This window comes from Salmo salar, chromosome ssa10 (assembly GCF_905237065.1).
Source record: "Salmo salar chromosome ssa10, Ssal_v3.1, whole genome shotgun sequence".
In the NCBI taxonomy this organism is placed as follows: Eukaryota; Metazoa; Chordata; class Actinopteri; order Salmoniformes; family Salmonidae; genus Salmo; species Salmo salar.
The window spans coordinates 5,618,280-5,637,007 of NC_059451.1; the positions used below are offsets into that span (position 1 = coordinate 5,618,280).

The 18,728-nt window shown below is 40.0% G+C and overlaps 1 protein-coding gene and 1 pseudogene across 1 annotated transcript; both read left to right on the forward strand.

The window, feature by feature from the left end:
- Positions 1-2,435: 2,435 nt before the first annotated feature.
- On the forward strand, positions 2,436-12,833 carry uox (urate oxidase). The gene is made up of 8 exons (XM_014215638.2): positions 2,436-2,592; positions 4,836-5,048; positions 5,477-5,593; positions 5,939-6,017; positions 9,233-9,419; positions 11,149-11,272; positions 12,135-12,218; positions 12,505-12,833. The coding sequence occupies exons 1-8, from the start codon at positions 2,572-2,574 to the stop codon at positions 12,577-12,579; spliced, it is 900 nt and encodes a 299-aa protein (XP_014071113.1). The 5' UTR covers positions 2,436-2,571; the 3' UTR covers positions 12,580-12,833.
- LOC106613440 (DNA-directed RNA polymerase III subunit RPC7-like) lies at positions 6,025-7,419 on the forward strand (annotated as a pseudogene).
- Positions 12,834-18,728: the final 5,895 nt, after the last annotated feature.

Consider the following 18,728-nt stretch of genomic DNA (forward strand, 5'->3'; position numbering starts at 1 on the left):
ACAAGTGCATGTAGTATGGTTATGTGCAGTTCATTGAGTCTTTAGAACCTATGATTTTAATGTTGGAATAAAGGGCTAAAGGGCTTATACATACAGTATATACTGTGCCTTCATAAAGTATTCACACCCCTTAACTCTTTCCACATTTTGTTACAACCTGAATTTAAAATTGATTAAATTGAGATGTGTCACTGGCGCTCCCACACAATACCCATAATGTCAAAGTGGAATTATGTTTTTGAATTCTTTACAAATGAATTAAAAATGAAAAGCTGAAATGTCTTGAGTCAATAAGTATTCAACCCCTTTGTTATGGCTAGCCTAAATAAGCACATTTGTACTACTAAACTTAACAAGTTGCATGGACTCCCACTGTGTGCAAAAAGTGTTTAATCAAATCAAATTGTATTTGTCACATACGCCAAATACAACAGGTGTAGACCTTACAGTGAAATGCTCACTTACAAACCCTTAACCAACAATGCAGTTTGAATGACTACCTCGTCTCTGTACCCCACACATTTATCTGTAAAGTCCCTCAGTTGAGCAATGAGTTTCAAACATGGATTCAACCACAAAGACCAGGGAGGTTTTCCAATACCTCACAAAGAAGGGCACCTATTGATAGATGGGTGAAGTTATTAATTACACTTCGGATGGTGTATCAATACACCCAGTCACTAAAAGAATACAGGCATCCTTCCTGACTCAATTGGCAGAGAGGAAGGAAACCGCTCAGGGATTTCACAGTTAGAGTTTAATGGCTGTGATAGGATGAAACTGAAGATGGATCAATAACACTCTAGTTACTCCACAATACTAACCTAATTGACAGAGTGAAAAGTCTGTACAGAATATAAATATTCCAAAACATGCATCCTGTTTGCAAAAAGGCACTAAAGCAATTAACTTTTTGTCCTGAATACAAAGTGTTATGTTTGGGGCCAATCTAATAGACCACATTACTGAGTACCACTCTCAATATTTTCAAGCATAGTGGTGGCTGCACCATGTTATGGGTATGCTTGTAATCATTAAGAACAGGAGTTTTTCAGGCCAAAAAAAGAAACAGAATGGAGCTAAGCACAGGCAAAATCCTAGAGGAAAGCCTGGTTCAGTATGCTTCCCACAGACACTGAGATGAATTCACCTTTCAGCAGGACCATAACCTAAAACACAAGGCCAAATCTACACTGGAGTTGCTTACCAATAAGATGGTGAATGTTTCTGAGTGGCCGAGTTACAGGTTTGACTTCAATCTGCTTGGAAATCTATGACAAGACCTGAAAATGGTTGTCTAGCAATGATCAACAACTAATGTGACAGAGCTTGAAGAATTAAGAAGCTCTTAAACCTTGTTCACACTCAAGGCCTTAATGCTCAAATCAGTTTTGTTTTTCAAATCTGTTTTGGACTACTGACTGTCCAAACAGCAAGTTACAAGTTACAAAATCTGATTTGTGTGTGTTCAGACAACAGTCATTTGCTGACATGGCTATGTAATTGCGGGTGTGTGCACAGTGGTGTAGGCTGATTGGGGGTGGTGCTCGAGCTTCCTATCACTCAGAAGTTATGTAGCAAGCTAAGGTGACATGGACATTTCCCAGTTGCTTTGAATGTTCAAAATCATAGTATAAGAACACTTTTAAAGCCTCAAAGGATATGATGATTTAACATTCAAAATGAGCTAGTTAGCTACCACATGTTCTTGTCAAATTGTCAACAGAGTAGCTAGCGAGAAACAAGATATGCCAAATAACAGTCTAAAAACCACTTCTGTGCAAATAAATCAGATTTGATCGTTCAGACACAAGTCACAAGGCCAGGAATCAGGAATAGGGAATATTTGTACCCAGGAATATTTGTACCCAACTTCAAACCACCTACGAAGGTGGTTTGAAATGTGGCTTGAAATATCTGATTCCATATGCTTTTGGGGTGCTCAGACTGCAGTGAAAAATAAAATATTCTAATCAGATATGCCCAAAAAATGTGTCATTTCAAACAAGACTTACGCAGAAAGACTCACAGCTGTATCACTGACTCAGGGGGTTGAATACTTATGTCATCAAGATACATTAGTGTTTTATTTGTAATTATATATTTTTTTACAAATGTTAGAATTTTTACACTACATGGACAGAATATTTTGTGTAGATCGTTGACAAAAAAATTACTATTAAATACATTTTAATCCTACTTTGTAACACAACAAAATGTGGAAAAAGTCAAGGGGTGTGAGTACATTCTGAAGGCACTATATCTGATGTAAGCATGTATTGTTCCTGATTGAAACATTCCTTTTCTAGTAAAAACAAATTGACATAATTCTCAACATAATCTTGAGAACTATCAGAATTCTGATCCACAGGTTATCAAAGAAATAAATATACAGGTTGATAATTGAAAGATATGACAACATTTGTCAACTGACAGTTACTTGCGTAACTGCTAAAATGACAACAGGTAAGACCACCCTCTTTACAAAATCCTAGATCATAGCCAAATTCCACTCTTGCTGCAGACAAGGACACTACAGTACATCAGGAGACTGGAGGAGGCACAGACACCATGGCAACTACCTCAACTCAGGTACAGAACTTTTTATTTTTTAGGTTTGTATGTCTTGAGTCTAGTTTGCAATTCATGTTGTCTTGTTAACATTGGCCCATTAGATTTATTCTACTAAGTATTTGTTGTGTGGGGTCAATGACCATTGAGCCAAACCGCTTTCTCTGTCTGACAATAGGGTGGTTACTTTCAACATAAAAAACTATTTGTTAATCCCCAACTTAAATCCATTAAACTTTTACCAAGCCTTAAATAATTGTCATAATTCATGGAATTTGTATTAAAGGTGCATTCCATAACATTTTCATGTGCAAATAGCTCTTACTGTCTATGATTGCTTTCTACTGTCTATACAAGCAACCCTGTCCCTGGAGTGGCGCAGGTACTGCAGGATTTTGTTCCAACTGGGCACCACACCTGACCAACTGAGTTATTTGATCAGTTCAGTGATTGCCTAAATTCAACACACCCGGTCTTCCAGGTAGTTAAATCAAGAGCATGAAGTGCCTGCGGCACTCCAGGACCAGCGTTGCCTACTCCTGGTCTATATGGTTTCTTTAGTCTATAATATACTATTTAGTAGTGTTGGGTTCTGAGAATATGAAATATAATTACTCATGTCACTGAGGGAGAGAGGGTAAAGTATAATATTTACATTATGTCAGGATATGTTATTGTTAGCCATCAGGGATCCTCTGGGTGTTGAAGAGACACAGTCTGGTACCAATCACCATGACAGCCTTGAGTTGGGGAGGAGTGAGCACTTTGGGGTAGAGGTCAGGTCAGATGAAGTGAGGAAGAACAGATATCACTAAGGATCTGTCTAGCAACAGAGATGCATTGGCTGTTCAGATGTGTAGGAGGAGACAGCATAGGAGAAAGGATTAAATATCAGTGCTTGTGTGAATATGTCTTTGTCTAATGCAGCTGTGTTGAACCTCTGGGAAGAATAAACTTGGTTTAGGCTTTCATAGTGTCTGTCGAGTTTTTACTTTGAGAATTAGAACCTAACAGTAATGGAATAACATTTATTGAGTGTCCGGCCCAATATAACGGAATACAGTATAACATGTTGATATGCCACAAATATCAGATCAATCAATGTTCCCTCTAAGCTGCACAGCTCCCCTTGGACTGCCACACAGAAGAAATATCAACCAGCACAAAGAAGCAAGAGCTTGAACTTCACTCAACTTTCTAGAGTTCTCCCCTTTCACTCTACTGTGGGAAGGATGCTCGAATCAATGCAATATTAGCCACTTTCAATGTAACAAACCAAAACAAAATGACCTATGCACGACTTAGTATGCAAAACAAACTATGCAAGACATTTTCTTGTAGCTGTGCGCATTGGAGTACAATTTTATTGCAATGACAGGCCTGACTCAGGCCCATACTCTACACAGACCAGCATGCCATAACCAATCAGAGCTGCAGTAGTCCTATATGCCATATATGGATCTGTGCCATTCACTTTGAATTGGACTGTGTTTATTGCACTTTGTAGCCACTTGTGCACATTTGTTCATATTCTTTGCTAGTTACTGAGTTATTAGCCCAGTTATAGCTAATTTCTAGTCAACAATGGGGAAGTGGTTTCTTCCTACAGTATCACAACATGTGTGCATTTCTAGCCATCTTTGAAAAGCAAATCAGGTAAAGAGCTTTTTATATGTCTTAAAGTGTTGTATTTTCAGACGGTCTTGAATAAGCTAAGTAGCCAATAAGCAGGGGGTAGCATAATTTGGCTGTTTCTCTCTAATAATGGTTAGGTAATAAAAATGATTTTTATTTCGTAGAGTGGTTTCTTGTATCAAACAACACAACATTTTCAGTCACCTTGTCTGTAGGACAAGTGGATAGACAGGTTAATGTCAAGCCCTGCATGTTTTTTTGAAAAGTCTTTGATGGAAGGCCACTTTGGTGGGTCTACATTATGATCAAATAGTCACAGCAGCCTACTTGGCTGTGACCTAAAGCGAGTACAGCCTCAGTGTTCACAGTAAATGCGCGTCGGAAGTTGCACAGATTTTTATCAAGTTTCCGCTCAGCAGACCTGAAATTTTCTCAGTGCCAAAAATGTTTTGAGGGAACATTGGTTACAATGTCTACTGAATATGAACTATCAACTTCATTTTTGTTTTAAAAGCATCTTTGAGATTCTTCTTGTAATGAAAAGCGGTATATCAATTAAATGTATAATTATCATTATCACTGTCACAGCACTTTGTGCAACCAACCCCAATGTTCTGACATTTCTGTAGAATGTGGAGTTTGTGCGGACCGGCTATGGCAAGAATCTGGTCAAGGTGCTGTATATCAGACGAGAGGGAACTCACCACTACATCACTGAGCTGACGGCTAATGTGGAGCTCACCCTCAAATCCCGCAAGGACTACTTGACCGGTGACAACTCGGACATCATCCCTACTGACACTGTCAAGAACACTGTCCATGCACTGGCTAAGCTGAAGGGAGTACGTGGTTGTGCACTCACACCAGATACATAGAAAGAGTTTAAAGGTTTGGGAAGACAGCTATGATCATCTGAAAAGTAGATGGCAGAATGCTGAATGAATGAAAGCACTGCAAATGGAATGGATAGCCAAAATGTCTTAGTGATATAGTTCACTTCAATATCAGTTTGTTAGACACTCCTAAAGGTGGTCTAATATCAAGGTGAGTGCATTTCTCTAACCTGGAACCAGCCTGATTGCAGCGCTAATCTTTCTAAGAGGTTCCACCATGCTAGCATTTCTCATACTCTGTTGTGTAAATTCAACAAAAATGCATCAGTCTCACTTGAAATGGAAAGATAGGCAAAATTTAATTTCATATATTTATGTCTTTCCAACTGACTTTAATACAGGAAACCTCAGTGATAGTAAGTTTGTGTTTTGTTTAGGTTTTGACCATAGAGCAGTTCGCCATGGACATCAGCAAACATTTCCTGACAGCTTTCAAACATGTGACCAGAGTAAACGTGAAGATTGAGGAGGCACCATGGAGGAGACTGGAGAAGGTACAGTAGAATAAGGCTGGATTCAAAACACAAAACACAAAGCCTTTCTTTGACGACTTGCCCTCATACATCTTAAGGGTCTAGATAGGTGAAGAAATAGGGTGCAATCAACATTTAGTCTATTGGGGTGTGAAATAGGTTGCGATATCACCATACCGCCAACACTTCAGTCCCTTCAGCTCTGCAGGGACACTTTTCGAGGGGAGAAGGAAGTTGTTTGGAATGACGTCTATGATATAGATACACTTTTGGATGTGAGCCCCGTGTATACTCTGTAAAAGTATGCATGGATTAAGTGACATTTAATAGTGATGCGTTTAAATGAGGCTCGTCTTTCTTGCACAGAATGGTGTCGAGCATGTACATGCATTCATCTACAGCCCTGAATCCTGCCGCTTCTGTGAAGTCGAACAGAATCTTAATGGTGAGCAAAACACACACAAAGTTGATTTGTCACAGACATACTCAAGATTGAATGAAAATGTCACAGTACCTTAATTTCTTATTTCAAGCATATAGAACTAGTGAGCTAATAACATTCCTTTACATACTAGAACACAGCTTTGTGAAAGATATCTTACCATCAGAATCTACCTTTAGCACATGAACAAATTATTATAAAATCTCTATGAAGCTAAAATGTATGAAGGTTTACTTTGAATGATGAGTGGTGAACCTAAAAGCAACGTCATATTCATTAGGCACCAAACTGAAGAAAATTCTCTGAAACTGAGTAAAACAGGGAGGTACAACCTTTACTCCAATTAAGCTAGCTAGCATGAATGCCAGCCACTACTAGCTAGGTAGCTGGCTGTACAACAACCACAATGCTGCTCTGGAGAGGTCACTGGATGGCAGTTCAAATATCACAGCTAGCTAGCTAGATATTTTGCTTGCTAAAAAATGCTGTGTAATCATGTGTGAAATTAACTCTCAAGAACCCAAGCCCATACAGCAGTCAGTAGGGCAAGGGTGAAATGCTATAGCTACTGTAACTAGCTTTCCTATTCTGTATGGACTTCCATGTGGTCATTGAGTGCTAGCTACCTGACTAGTTACTAGTTGTCTGTAAACAAAGCTACAGACTCATCACCATGGCTGGAAGAGGCAGGGGTCAACCTGACCATCAACCTGGAGAACTTGGGCATAGGAAGGGGAGACAGAATGCCCCCCACCACCTTTAAGCCCTCACCCCTCTTCCTTCCCATGCCAGTCCAGCCTGTGCCCCTGCAGACAGGAGAGGAGGTGGAGTACATGCTGGCTCTGAAACAGGAGCTGAGGGCCGCCAACAAGACCCTGCCTTTCTACATCAGACGGGCTGCTCCCAAAAGAGATGTCGATCGCTACTCTGATAAGCGCCAGAGCCGAGAGCCCAAGGACAGTGCCATCTAGTGGAGCTCAGACTGGAGCAGATTGCCTAAAGAGCTTTGCATTAAAGTGAAGAAAGCCTCTGGCTAAAAGACATCCACCCCAAGTTAAACGGCCAAAGAAACCTCTTGTGGGAAAAGAGCAGATTCTCACCAAGCTGGAGACTCTCGAAAAGAAAGAAGAGGCGGCGAACTCTGAGGAAGAGGAAGACGGGGAGAAAAAGAAGACAAACGAGGAAGACGAACAGGCAGAGGAAGACTTTGAAGAGGATACTGACTACATCATGTCTTACTTTGACAACAGAGAGGAGTTTGGAGGGGACAGCGATGACAACACGGACGAAGCTACTTACTGAGAGACCGTAAGAGTGCTGATAACACTAAATAGACTAGAAGAGGAGGCCTTATTTAATCCTCCCTGTGGACGCAGTTACAGTATTTTAATTACTTGTGGAGTCATTGGCCATGATGACAAAGACATTGAAGGGTTGCTGCTATTCAGCCTTGACAGCTATAGTCTAAAACATGGAAAGAATGGTGGAACCAGTTGCTAAATGAAGATGTCTAGAGCGAATACACAGGTTTGTTGTATGTGGTGGTTTAAAGTGCCAAAGATACTAATTAGTCATGCTGACTGTTCCCCTTTCTTCAGCTATGTTGAGGTAGTAACGGGAGCTGATTTATTTACAGGCCATTGTTGCCTTTTATAACTTCAATAATAGATTTTATGGTTTTAATGAACAAATAATCCGCAATTGCAGTGATCTGGGTTTTTTAGAGTAAAGGCATGTTTTAGAGAAAGGTATTTTAGCTTTTACAGTTCCTTGGTGTAACCACATTTTTTTTAAAGTGTATACGACAAAGGTTTTAATTACAGTTTTCAATGTCTTAGCAAATTGAAAAATGACCTTTGTTCATTTTAAATATTTTATTTCTGTAATGTGACATTTCTGTTATGCGATTTGAAAATGTGAAAGTGTTGAATTTGATTCTCTAAATACATTTTAAAGAACCCTAGCAAATAGTTGTGTTTTGTATCAACCAGCAGATGGCATATTACTCCAAGGCAAATCAAGGGGTGGTTTATGTTCACTTTGTGTAGTTCGTAGGTTATGCAGAAAACAAAAGAAGTTATTCACCATTGCCAAGTAAAGGGCAATTTATAGTGGTGAGCACCCAGAATGTTTTTTTTCTTCCTCTAATTCTACCCTTGAAATAGTGTGATCCTCCATTTCATTCAACAGGGTTTAACATGCTGCCGTCCACGGCGAAAAGAAAACCCTTGAAATCCAAACCTAATCTAGGGGCAGAAAGTATCCATTGCATAACTAGCATTAAAAAAAGGCATTGTTTATTTTTTTACTCCCAAGTATTCTGCTCTCTTACCATTGGATTTTGATAAATTCTCATCCAAACAACCTTAATAACACTTAAATGGGGCGGCAGGTAGCCTCAAGGTTAAAGCGTTGGGCCAGGAACTGAAAGGTCGTTACAATCCCAAAGCTGACAAGTTGAAAAATCTGTCGCTGTGCCCTTGTGCAAGGCACTTGCCACTAATTGCTCTATGGACACTAGACAATGGTGACCCTGGTTGTGGCCCCACTTCCTGCGGGTGTCTCAGTTTTTTTTCTTTCTATTACATACTTGTGCGTAACAGGACAAATATAGGCCCTCCCCTCAAATAATAATAATTATTACTATAAAAAACACAGTGCACAGTCTGCTTACTACTCATTTAATCAGAATTCATAGATCGGCAGGTAAGGGTGCTCTCGAGCGGCTAGATGTTCTTTACCATTCTGCCATCAGATTTGCCACCAATGCTTCTTATAGGTCACGTCACTGCACTCTACTCCTCTGTAAACTGGCCATCTCTGTATACCCGTCGCAAGACCCACTGGTTGACGCTTATTTATAAAACCCTCTTAGGCCTCACGCCCCCTATCTGAGATATCAACTGCAGCCCTCATCCTCCACATACAACACCCGTTCTGCCAGTCACATTCTGTTAAAGCTCCCCAAAGCACACACATCCCTGGGTCGCTCCTCATTTCAGTTCGCTGCAGCTAGCAACTGGAACGAGCTGCAACATACACTCAAACTGGACAGTTTTATCTCAATCTTTTCATTCAAAGACTCAATCCTGGAAAATAAAATAAAAATTAGAAACAGGGATTTTCATTTTACATTGCAAAATGCTTTAAAACATGTTTTTGTTGTTTGCCCTAATGAACACAACCCTGGTCTTTACCTCTGTGACCTTCCCCCACAGAGAGCCCTATTCTTCACAGTGGCGTGAAAAACATGAAGGTGCTGAAGACCACACAGTCTGGCTTCGAGTGCTTCTTCCGAGACCGCTTCACCACTCTACAGGAGGTCAAGGACAGGTGTTTCTGTACCTCTGTCTACGCAAGGTGGCGCTACAACAAGGTCCAGAATGTCGACTTTGACAGCGCATGGTAATTCTAATGACCTGTGTAAAAGAACAGTTCAGTTCATTAATACTGTACATAGTGCCCCATAATACTCTTGACCTAACACCGGTGATATGTAAAACGGATATCATTTACACGTTGGAAACAAAGCTGTCGATTAACCTTTTACTGTGGGCTAAATCAGGGTCACACAGAGGGATTCTTGGTACTCTTAAACAAATCTACTTTGAAACAAAAGTAAGCTGTAAGGTGGCGCCGACAGACATGGCATCTCTGCTTCTATCTCCTAAGCAACTTTGCAGTATTTACATTTTTTGTACATTATTAGCTCAGAAAGTTTTTTTTGTGTTATTACATACAGCCGGAAATAACTTTTGGATATCAGAGCGGCGGTAACTCACCAGCATTGCGACCAGGAATACAACTTTCCCGAATTGGATCCTTTGTTTGTACCCCCCAGGGCAATTGAACTTACCCCAGAGGCTGCTCCAAGACACCACCGGAGGAGAAGAGGTATTTGGAGTGGACTTCTAGTCCAATTCAGGAGGCGTGCACACCATCCACCACTTCCGAGTATATTACTCGCTAATGGCCAGTCTCTGGACAATAAAGTAGACAAGCTCAGGGTGAGGATCTCCTTCCAGAAAGACATCAGGGACTGTAACATACTCTGTTTCACGGAATCATAGCACTCTCGGGAAATACTGTCCCCGTCAATACAGCCAGCTGGGTTCTCAGTTCATTGTGCAGACAGGAATAAAGAACTCTCTGGGAAGAAGAAAGGTGGTGGTGTATGTTTCATGATTAACTATTCATGGCGTGATTGTGATAACATACAGAAACTCAATTTATTTTGTTCACCCAACCTAGAATACCTCACAATCAAATGCTGACCGTATTACCTCCCAAGAGAATTCTCTTCGGTTTTAGTCATAGCCGTGTTTATTCCTCCTCAAGCCGATACCTCTACGGCCCTCAAGGAACTACATGGGATTTTATGCAAACTGGAAACCACATATCCTGATTTACTGTAGTTGGGGATTTTAACAAGAAAATGTGTTAATTTCTTCGCCCGCTTTGAGGATAACACAGTGCCACCTACCTGGCCCGCTCCCAAGGACTGTGGGCTCTCATTCTCCGTGGCCGACGTGAGTAAGACATTTAAGCGTGTTAACCCTCGCAAGGCTGCCGGCCCAGATGGCATCCCTAGCCACGTTTTCAGAGCATGCGCAGACTAGCATGCTGGAGTTTTTAACGGACATATTCAATCTCTCCCTTTCCCAGTCTGCTGTCCGCACTTGCTCCAAGATGTCCACCATTGTTCCTGTACTCTCTAGACCCACTTCAATTTGCTTACCGCCCCAATAGTTCCACAGACGATGCAATCACCATCGCACTGCACACTGCCCTATCCCATTTGGACAAGTGGAATACCTACGTCAGAATGCTGTTCATTGACTATAGCTCAGCCTTCAACACCATAGTACCCTCCAAGCTCATCATTGAGCTCGGGGCCCTGGGTTTAAACCCTGCCCTGTGCAACTGGGTCCTGGACTTTCTGACGGGCAGACCCCAGGTGGTGAAGGTAGAAAACAGCACCTCCACTTCACTGATCCTCAACACCGTGGGCCCCACAAGGGTGCGGGCTCCCTGTTCACCCATGACTGAGTGGTCATGCACGCCTCCAACTTGTGAAATAATGAACAAACTGATAAGCTAGGGGAAATATTCAATATTCTAATCTTTTTTGCAGGAACTCTGTCAAGGAAACAATAATTGAGAAGTTTGCTGGCCCATACGATCGTGGAGAGTACTCTCCCTCTGTGCAGAAAACCCTCTACGACACACAGGTCATAGTCCTGGATAGGGTGCCTGAGGTAGGTTCACGCAGAACAAACAAGAAGTCACTTTATGTCCAACATGATGGACATTCCACTCCAAAATGAAAGTTTGTCTGATGTTTTCAAACCTTTAAAGTAGTAGTGTTCTGTTGAGATAAATCCATGTCCTAGGTCATCTGTTTTATAGATCATAGCAATGTAAACGATATGCCACAATCAAAAATGAAATGGAAAATATAAGCACTGTGTAATTTGTAGATATGTGGGGCTTATCTTTTCCGTTTATTTAGGCATATAGCTAGATCTACACAACTGATGTCGAGGGATCTGTCATCTTGACATTAGGCTACTTTTGAGGTCTGAAAACACTGTCAATTTTGTATTTGGGCTTGTAAAGTCCCTTTAATCTGACTCTGACTGAAGCTAGAGTGGCAAACTGCATGCTGATAAAGCCTATCTGCCCTCTTCCTCTAGTTTAGGGACAGTATATAGCCTAACTCTCACACACTCACACACTCACATGCACACATGCATACACACTTTTAAACAAAACAAATAGTGTTTGTTTTTTTCGTGATTACTGATCAATTCATTTATACATGTATAATTATTAGGTTTTGTTATTTGGCTTCCAACCATACCTGCACAAGTATTTAAAAAATAATAATATTGGTATTGTCTATCACTTGTTTTTCCTTGGTGCAAATAAATAAAACTATTCATAAAGAATCTCAGAGTAGGAGTGCTGATGTGGGATCAGATTCTCCCCCTGTCCATGCTATATCAATCATTATGATCAAAAAGGGGAAACCAAGATCAGCACCCCTACTCAGAGATGCTTTAAGAATACGGGCCCTTTTTTCAAAACACTAAGTGTTACTGTGTATGTCTGTTTCAGGTTGAAGAGATTGAGATAGTCATGCCTAACCAACATTATTTCACCATCGATATGACGAAAATGGGTCTCACCAACAACAATGAAGTGAGTTGCAACCGGAGAGATACTTAGATGGCCTGTTGCTTCGAGTCGATGCTTCTCCTTGACCTACCTTTAAGGAAGAGATTGAAAGAAACTGATTTGTTATGCGTTCTTCCTCTATTTCAATTTTTTTTACACTAAATTGCATATGGGAAAACTTTTTAAAAAGTGTGATGTTACAACTATTACTACAACAGTTGGCAGCATTTCTATGACTTAACAACTTCAGCACCACTGGTTGCTCACTGTGGGTTGAATATCTAGTTAACGCAGTGCCTTTTCCTTCAAGGTTCTTCTGCCATTGGACAATCCTTCAGGGAACATCATGGGCACAGTACGCAGGAAGCCGCAAGCAAAGCTATGAAAAGGAACACAAAGCTACCCGAAAAGACTTTAATCACAGTGATAACAAAACAATAATTAATGTCCCACCAAACACAACATACTGATCAATCTACAGGGTTGTGTTCATTAGGCACAAAACGGAAAGAAAAACAAACTGAAACAGGGAGGTCTAACCTGTCCACTTTTTTCTATGTTGCAAATGTATTTCCATTGCGTGCCCTAATGAACACTACCCAGGCACATGTTAAGTAAAGTAAAACATGTACAAAGCTGTATCCTTGCCAACAATATTACTTCCCTGAAATTACAAACACACAAGTTTGTGCATGTTCTCCAATTAAGAATTTCAAGTGTAGAAAGTGATTCAACCCACATCGTAAATCTTATCCTAAAGACGAGTCAAGGTGAAACTTTTGGTTTACCCCAATTGCAATTGATCAAATAATTGTGTGTGCAATTACATATAATTCATATTTTATAAGACAACAAATATAAATATACAGATGAAGTAAGAAGTTTACATACACCTTAGCGAAATACATTTCAACTCAGTTTTTCACAATTCCTGACATTTATTCCTCGTAAAAATTCCCTGTTTTAGGTCAGTTAGGATAACCACTTTATTTTAAGAATGTGAAATGTCAGAATAATAGTAGAGAGAATTATTTATTTCAGCTTTTATTTCTTTCATCACATTCCCAGTGGGTCAGAAGTTTACATACACTCAATTAGTATTTGGTGGCATTGCCTTTAAATTGTTTAACTTAGGTCAAATTTTTCGGGTAGCCTTCCACAAGCTTCCCACAACAAGTTGGGTGAATTTTGGCCCATTCCTCCTGACAGAGCTGGTGTAACTGAGTCAGGTTTGTAGGCCTCCTTGCTCACACACTCTTTTTCAAATTTTCACATTCTTTTCTGAGGTCTTGGCTGATTTCTTTTAATTTTCCCATGATGTCAAGCAAAGAGGCACTAAGTTTGAAGATAGTCCTTGAAATACATCCACAGGTACACCTCCAATTGACTCAAATTATGTCAATTAGCCTATCAGAAGCTTCTAAACCCATGACATCATTTTCTGGAATTTTCCAAGCTGTTTAAAGGCACAGTCAACTTAGTGTATGTAAACTTCTGACCAACTGGAATTGTGATATAGTGAGTTTTAAGTGAGGTAATCTGTCTGTAAACAATTGTTGGAAAAATTACTTGAGTCATAAACAAAGTAGATGTCCTAACCGACTTGCCAAAACTATAGTTTGTTAACAAGAAATGTATGGAGTGGCAGAAAAACGAGTTTTAATGACTCCAACCTAAGTGTATGTTAACTTCCAAATTCAACTGTATAACAAATGTATATCATTTCTGCTCTGTATGTAATTGTATCTCTTTAAACGGTTTGGATTGTTGTAACACAGGGCACCATTGAAACACAGGGCATCATTGACCTTGTTCTCTGTATACATTTTCTGTATAAATAAAGGTACAAAGAAAAAGGAGTGCACAATCATGGCAACACACTCTTTGAAATAAACATGTTTGATAAATAGAATAAATCTATGTAGAAAATAAAGACCTGCAATAATTAGCAGGTGCATAGCATTTACCTCTCTCTAACAATACCGCTACAACATATTTCAATTGGAGTTAAAATGGCAAAATCAAAGTAATGTAACTAACTACTACAGAAAAAATACAGCTGTTAAATAAACAAATCAACTACCACATTTTTATTGAGTAAAATTAATGCTTTAGCAGGTCTAATCAATCTGCAAATACATTCAGGTCTGAACTGTGAGTTGAAAAGAAAGATCTGACTGTATAGGCTAACAAATAAACTGGATTACGTTAACTCCCAACATGCTATGAAAACAACGATTGTGGATGCAATCACTGTTTTAAGACATTTTAAAAAAGCATCTACTAATCTAATAAAGCTATGCGATGAACAGACAACTATCACAACGTTGACTCTAGTCTATTGCAGGCAATGCCTTTGCAGCTCTGCCCACACTTTAAGCAAAGAATCCAAAGGCAGAAAAAGGAAAATAATAGGTGGGAACCTTTTGGGAACAGGATTCATTACTACACTGAACAAAAATATAAACGCAACATGCAACATTTTCAACAATTTACTGAGTTACAGTTCATATAAGGAAATCAGTCAATTGAAATAAATTAATTAGGTCCTAATCTATGGATTTCATATGACTGGGCAGGGAGGACATAGGCCCACCCACTTGGGAGCCAGGCCCAGCTCATCAGAATTCTTTTTTCCAAATAAAAAGGCATTATTCCAGACATAAATACTCCTCAGTTTCATCAGTTGTTCGGGTGGCTGGTCTCAAATTATCTTGCAGGTGAAGAAGCTGGATGTGGAGGTCCTGGGCTGCCGTGGTTACACATGGTCTGCGGTTGTGATGCCGGTTGGACGTACCGACAAATTCTCTAAAACAAAGTTGGAGGCGGCTTATGGTAAAGAAATTAACATTAAATTGGCAACAACTCTGGTCGACATTCCTGTAGTCAGCATGCCAATTGCACGCTACCTAAAAACTTGAGACAACTGTGGCATTGTGTTGCACATTTTAGAGTGGCCTTTTATTGTCCCCAGCACCTGTGTAATGATCATGCTGTTTAACCAGTTTCTTGATATGCCACACCTGTCAGATGGATGGATTATCTTGGCAAAGGAGAAATGCTCACTAACAAGGGTGTAAACAAATTTCTGCACAAAACTTGAGGGAAATAAGCAATTTCTGGGATCTTTTATTTCAGCTCATGAAACATGGGACCAACACTTTACACGTTGCGTTCTTATTTTTGTTCAGTATAATTAGAATAAAATTAAGATTATTAAGACTATAAGATTACCATTAATCATGATGAGACTCATTTGAAAACCATCATGCAAAGGCAAAATGTGTTTGTACTTACTTACTTAGTCCTCTTCGTCCCGGCGGATCATAAGACAGCAATATTCTTCTTCTACTTAGTCTGTCTTTGGCCACAGCTTGGGCCCTGTCCCGTGAGAGACCGATCTCTTCCACCTCAGCCACCACTGTCCTTCGCCATGTAGTTTTTGGCCTGTCTTGCTTGCACTTTCCGGTTGGTGTCCATCTGAGGGCAACTTTGATGATCCTTTCTTGTGACATCCTAAGCGCATGACCAAGCCAATGGAACCTGCATACGTTGATATCCAGGGCAATGTTCTTGCAGCCCGTCGTCCAATGCAGGTTTTCGTTGGAGATCTTATTTGGCCAAAATATGTTTGAGATCTTGCGGAGGCAACCATTATGAAAGGCCTCAACCTTGCTCATCTCCGTTTTGACCACCCTCTAGCACTTGTAACCAAACAGAAGCAGTGACTTTACATTGCTATTGTAGAAACAGATATTTGTTTTGAGGCTATATACTTTTGAGCTCAAGATGGGACAGAGTCTACTGAATGCACCTCTGGCATAGGGTGTTGATCTCTGTTTTGGCTATGTTGTCGATGCTGATGAGGCTTCCAAGGTAGGTGAAGCTGTCGACATGTCAAGTGCCTGTCCATTGATGATAATTGGAGGTGTTGATGGTGTATTAATGCACATGACTTGGGTCTTCTGTATGTTGATATGAACACCAATCTATTTAGCACACATGCTGCATCTGTTATACTTTTCCTGGAGGTGGATGTCCTCTAGATGTGAAAAGAGGTTCTACTGGATTCCTCAGGCATGGTCCGATGTTATTTCATGTATTACCCAGTTGATGGTAACAAAACAAGGGTTGGAGAGAGGATGCAGCCTTGTCTTACACCAGACTTAACCTGAAGTGACTCTGTAAGAGAATCATCAAGGATGACACTATGTTCGAAGTGTTCATAGAACTTCCCAATAAAGTCGACAATATTTGGGAGGTATTCCGAAGGCTGAAGATTTTCCACAAGTTCTCACGGTGAACACGACCGAATGGCTTCTTAAAATCAATAAAGTTGATGTAAAGGGGCACTGCTCCCAAGGCACTTCTCAATGATTTTGCCTAGGTCAAAGATCTGGCCGATGCATCCTCTTCCTTTGCGGAACCCTGCTTGTTCTTGCCTGAGTTTATCATCGACAGCCATATCAATCCTTTTGAGGAGTATCCTGCAGAAGATTCTGCTGTGGATGGAGAGGAGTGTTATACAGTATCTTGCCAGTTGTCACTCTCGCTGAGGTTTCCTTTCTTTGGCAGCTTGAATTCTAGGCCATTACTCCAGTCTTGTGGTATGACGCTGTGCTCCCAGATCTTACAAAAGACGCCAGTCAGCACCTTGGTAGCTGTGTTGACATCAGCTTTAAGAAGCTCAGCCTGCAGAGAGTTAATCCCTGGAGCTTTGCCCCTCTTCATAGCCTTTATGGCTGCTTTGACCTCTGCTTCATCTGGTGGACTGGTATTAATGCCATTGATGTCATCCAATGGTGGTGGATCTGCTGGGTCATTATGCTTTGGCCAGTTGAGGACCTCTTCAAAGTGCTGGACCCATCTTGTAGCGTGTTCCTTTTTAGTTGTTATCATTTTACCTTGTTTGTCTTTGACTGGCATTGTGTGGTTGCTACCTCTTATACAGTTCTCCTCTTGCTGCAGCTTGTTCTGTTTCGCTGGCCAGTTCCTGGACAAAGGCTTTCTTCTTTGTCCTTGGTCTTATATTCCTGCTGTGCTTGCTCGATCAGCCTAGTTGATTTTGCATTGAGGAATTGCTGAAGATAAAATGCTGAAATGTGTTTGTGGTGAGAGAGAAACAACATTGCAAATGTATCCAAATTCCAATGTAATCTCAAATTGGTCAGATACTATGACAATTCCTCTAAGCATCATTGGTAAGAAATTGACAGTGACTGCATTTACAAAAGGCTTGAAAGTTGAATTTGTGTCTTTACACCAGGGTCAATTCTATTTAAAATCCAGTCAATTAAAAAAGTAAACCAAATTCCAATTCCAAATTGTCCTTATTTAAAAACATTGAGGATAATTTGAATGTCAGTGTACTTCCTGAATTGACTGGAATTTAAATGGAATTGATCCCAACCCTGCTTTACACATTACTATCTACTTTTGATTATACATTTTTATCAACAATTGTTTTAATCAATTTTGATAGCTGCAGTTTAAAAATGTATAGCAACAGAATATTCTGACTAATGGAGGAACTGTTTGATTCTATAGGATCTCAGCATTAGGGCTGGAAATTGGGATCATGCGATATTATTGTGATACATAGGTGCCGATACAATATGTATTGCAATTCTCATGATTCTATATATATTGCGATTCGATACTGCGATTGTATTGCGATTTGATGTTCCAAACATGTAACTGTATACATTTTTTCCCCTTATTCAGATTTCTTTCTCACATTTTCTTGAAAAATTGTCACAATAGTGATTGATATAAAGGTGTCGGTTTCAGTAATATCAGAGGTATCACATATTGCAGGACACACACAACTATACAACATTATCTTATTTTAAGATATCTTAAAGGTGGACATTATCTTAAAGGTAGACTCACTGAAATTACGTTGCCACGAGCAGATATTGAGATGAGCGAAATGCAAGACTTCGCTCTTGCACAGTCACACACAGTACCAGCGCATGTGCACGGGTTCGGGTCAATCTGTTCACAGCGTGATAGCCACGTGACAGAAGCAGTTGAGCCACACGCTTCAACGCTCTGAGTTGTTGTGGAAATTGACCTACTATGCTGTTTACTTTCTGCATCTACAGTGTCTTCAGAAAGTATTCATAGCCCTTAACTTATTCCACATGTTTGATGTTACAAACTGAATTCAAAATGGATTCAATTTCTTTTTTTCTCACCCATCTACACACAATACCCTATAATGAAAAACATGTTTTTTGACTCTTGAGTACATTTACTGAAAATGAAATACAGAAATCGCTGTGAATATTTCTGGGTAAGTCTAAGAGCTTTCCACAGCTGGATTGTGCAACAATTGCCAATTATTATTTTACAAATTCTTCAGGCTCTGTCTATTGGTTGTTGATCATTGCTAGACAACCATTTTCAGGTCTTTCCATAGATTTCCAAGCAGATTTAAGTCAAAACTGTAACTCGGCCACTCAGGAACATTCACTGCCTTCTTAGTAAGCCACTCCATTGTAGATTTGGCCTTGTGTTTAAGGTTATTGT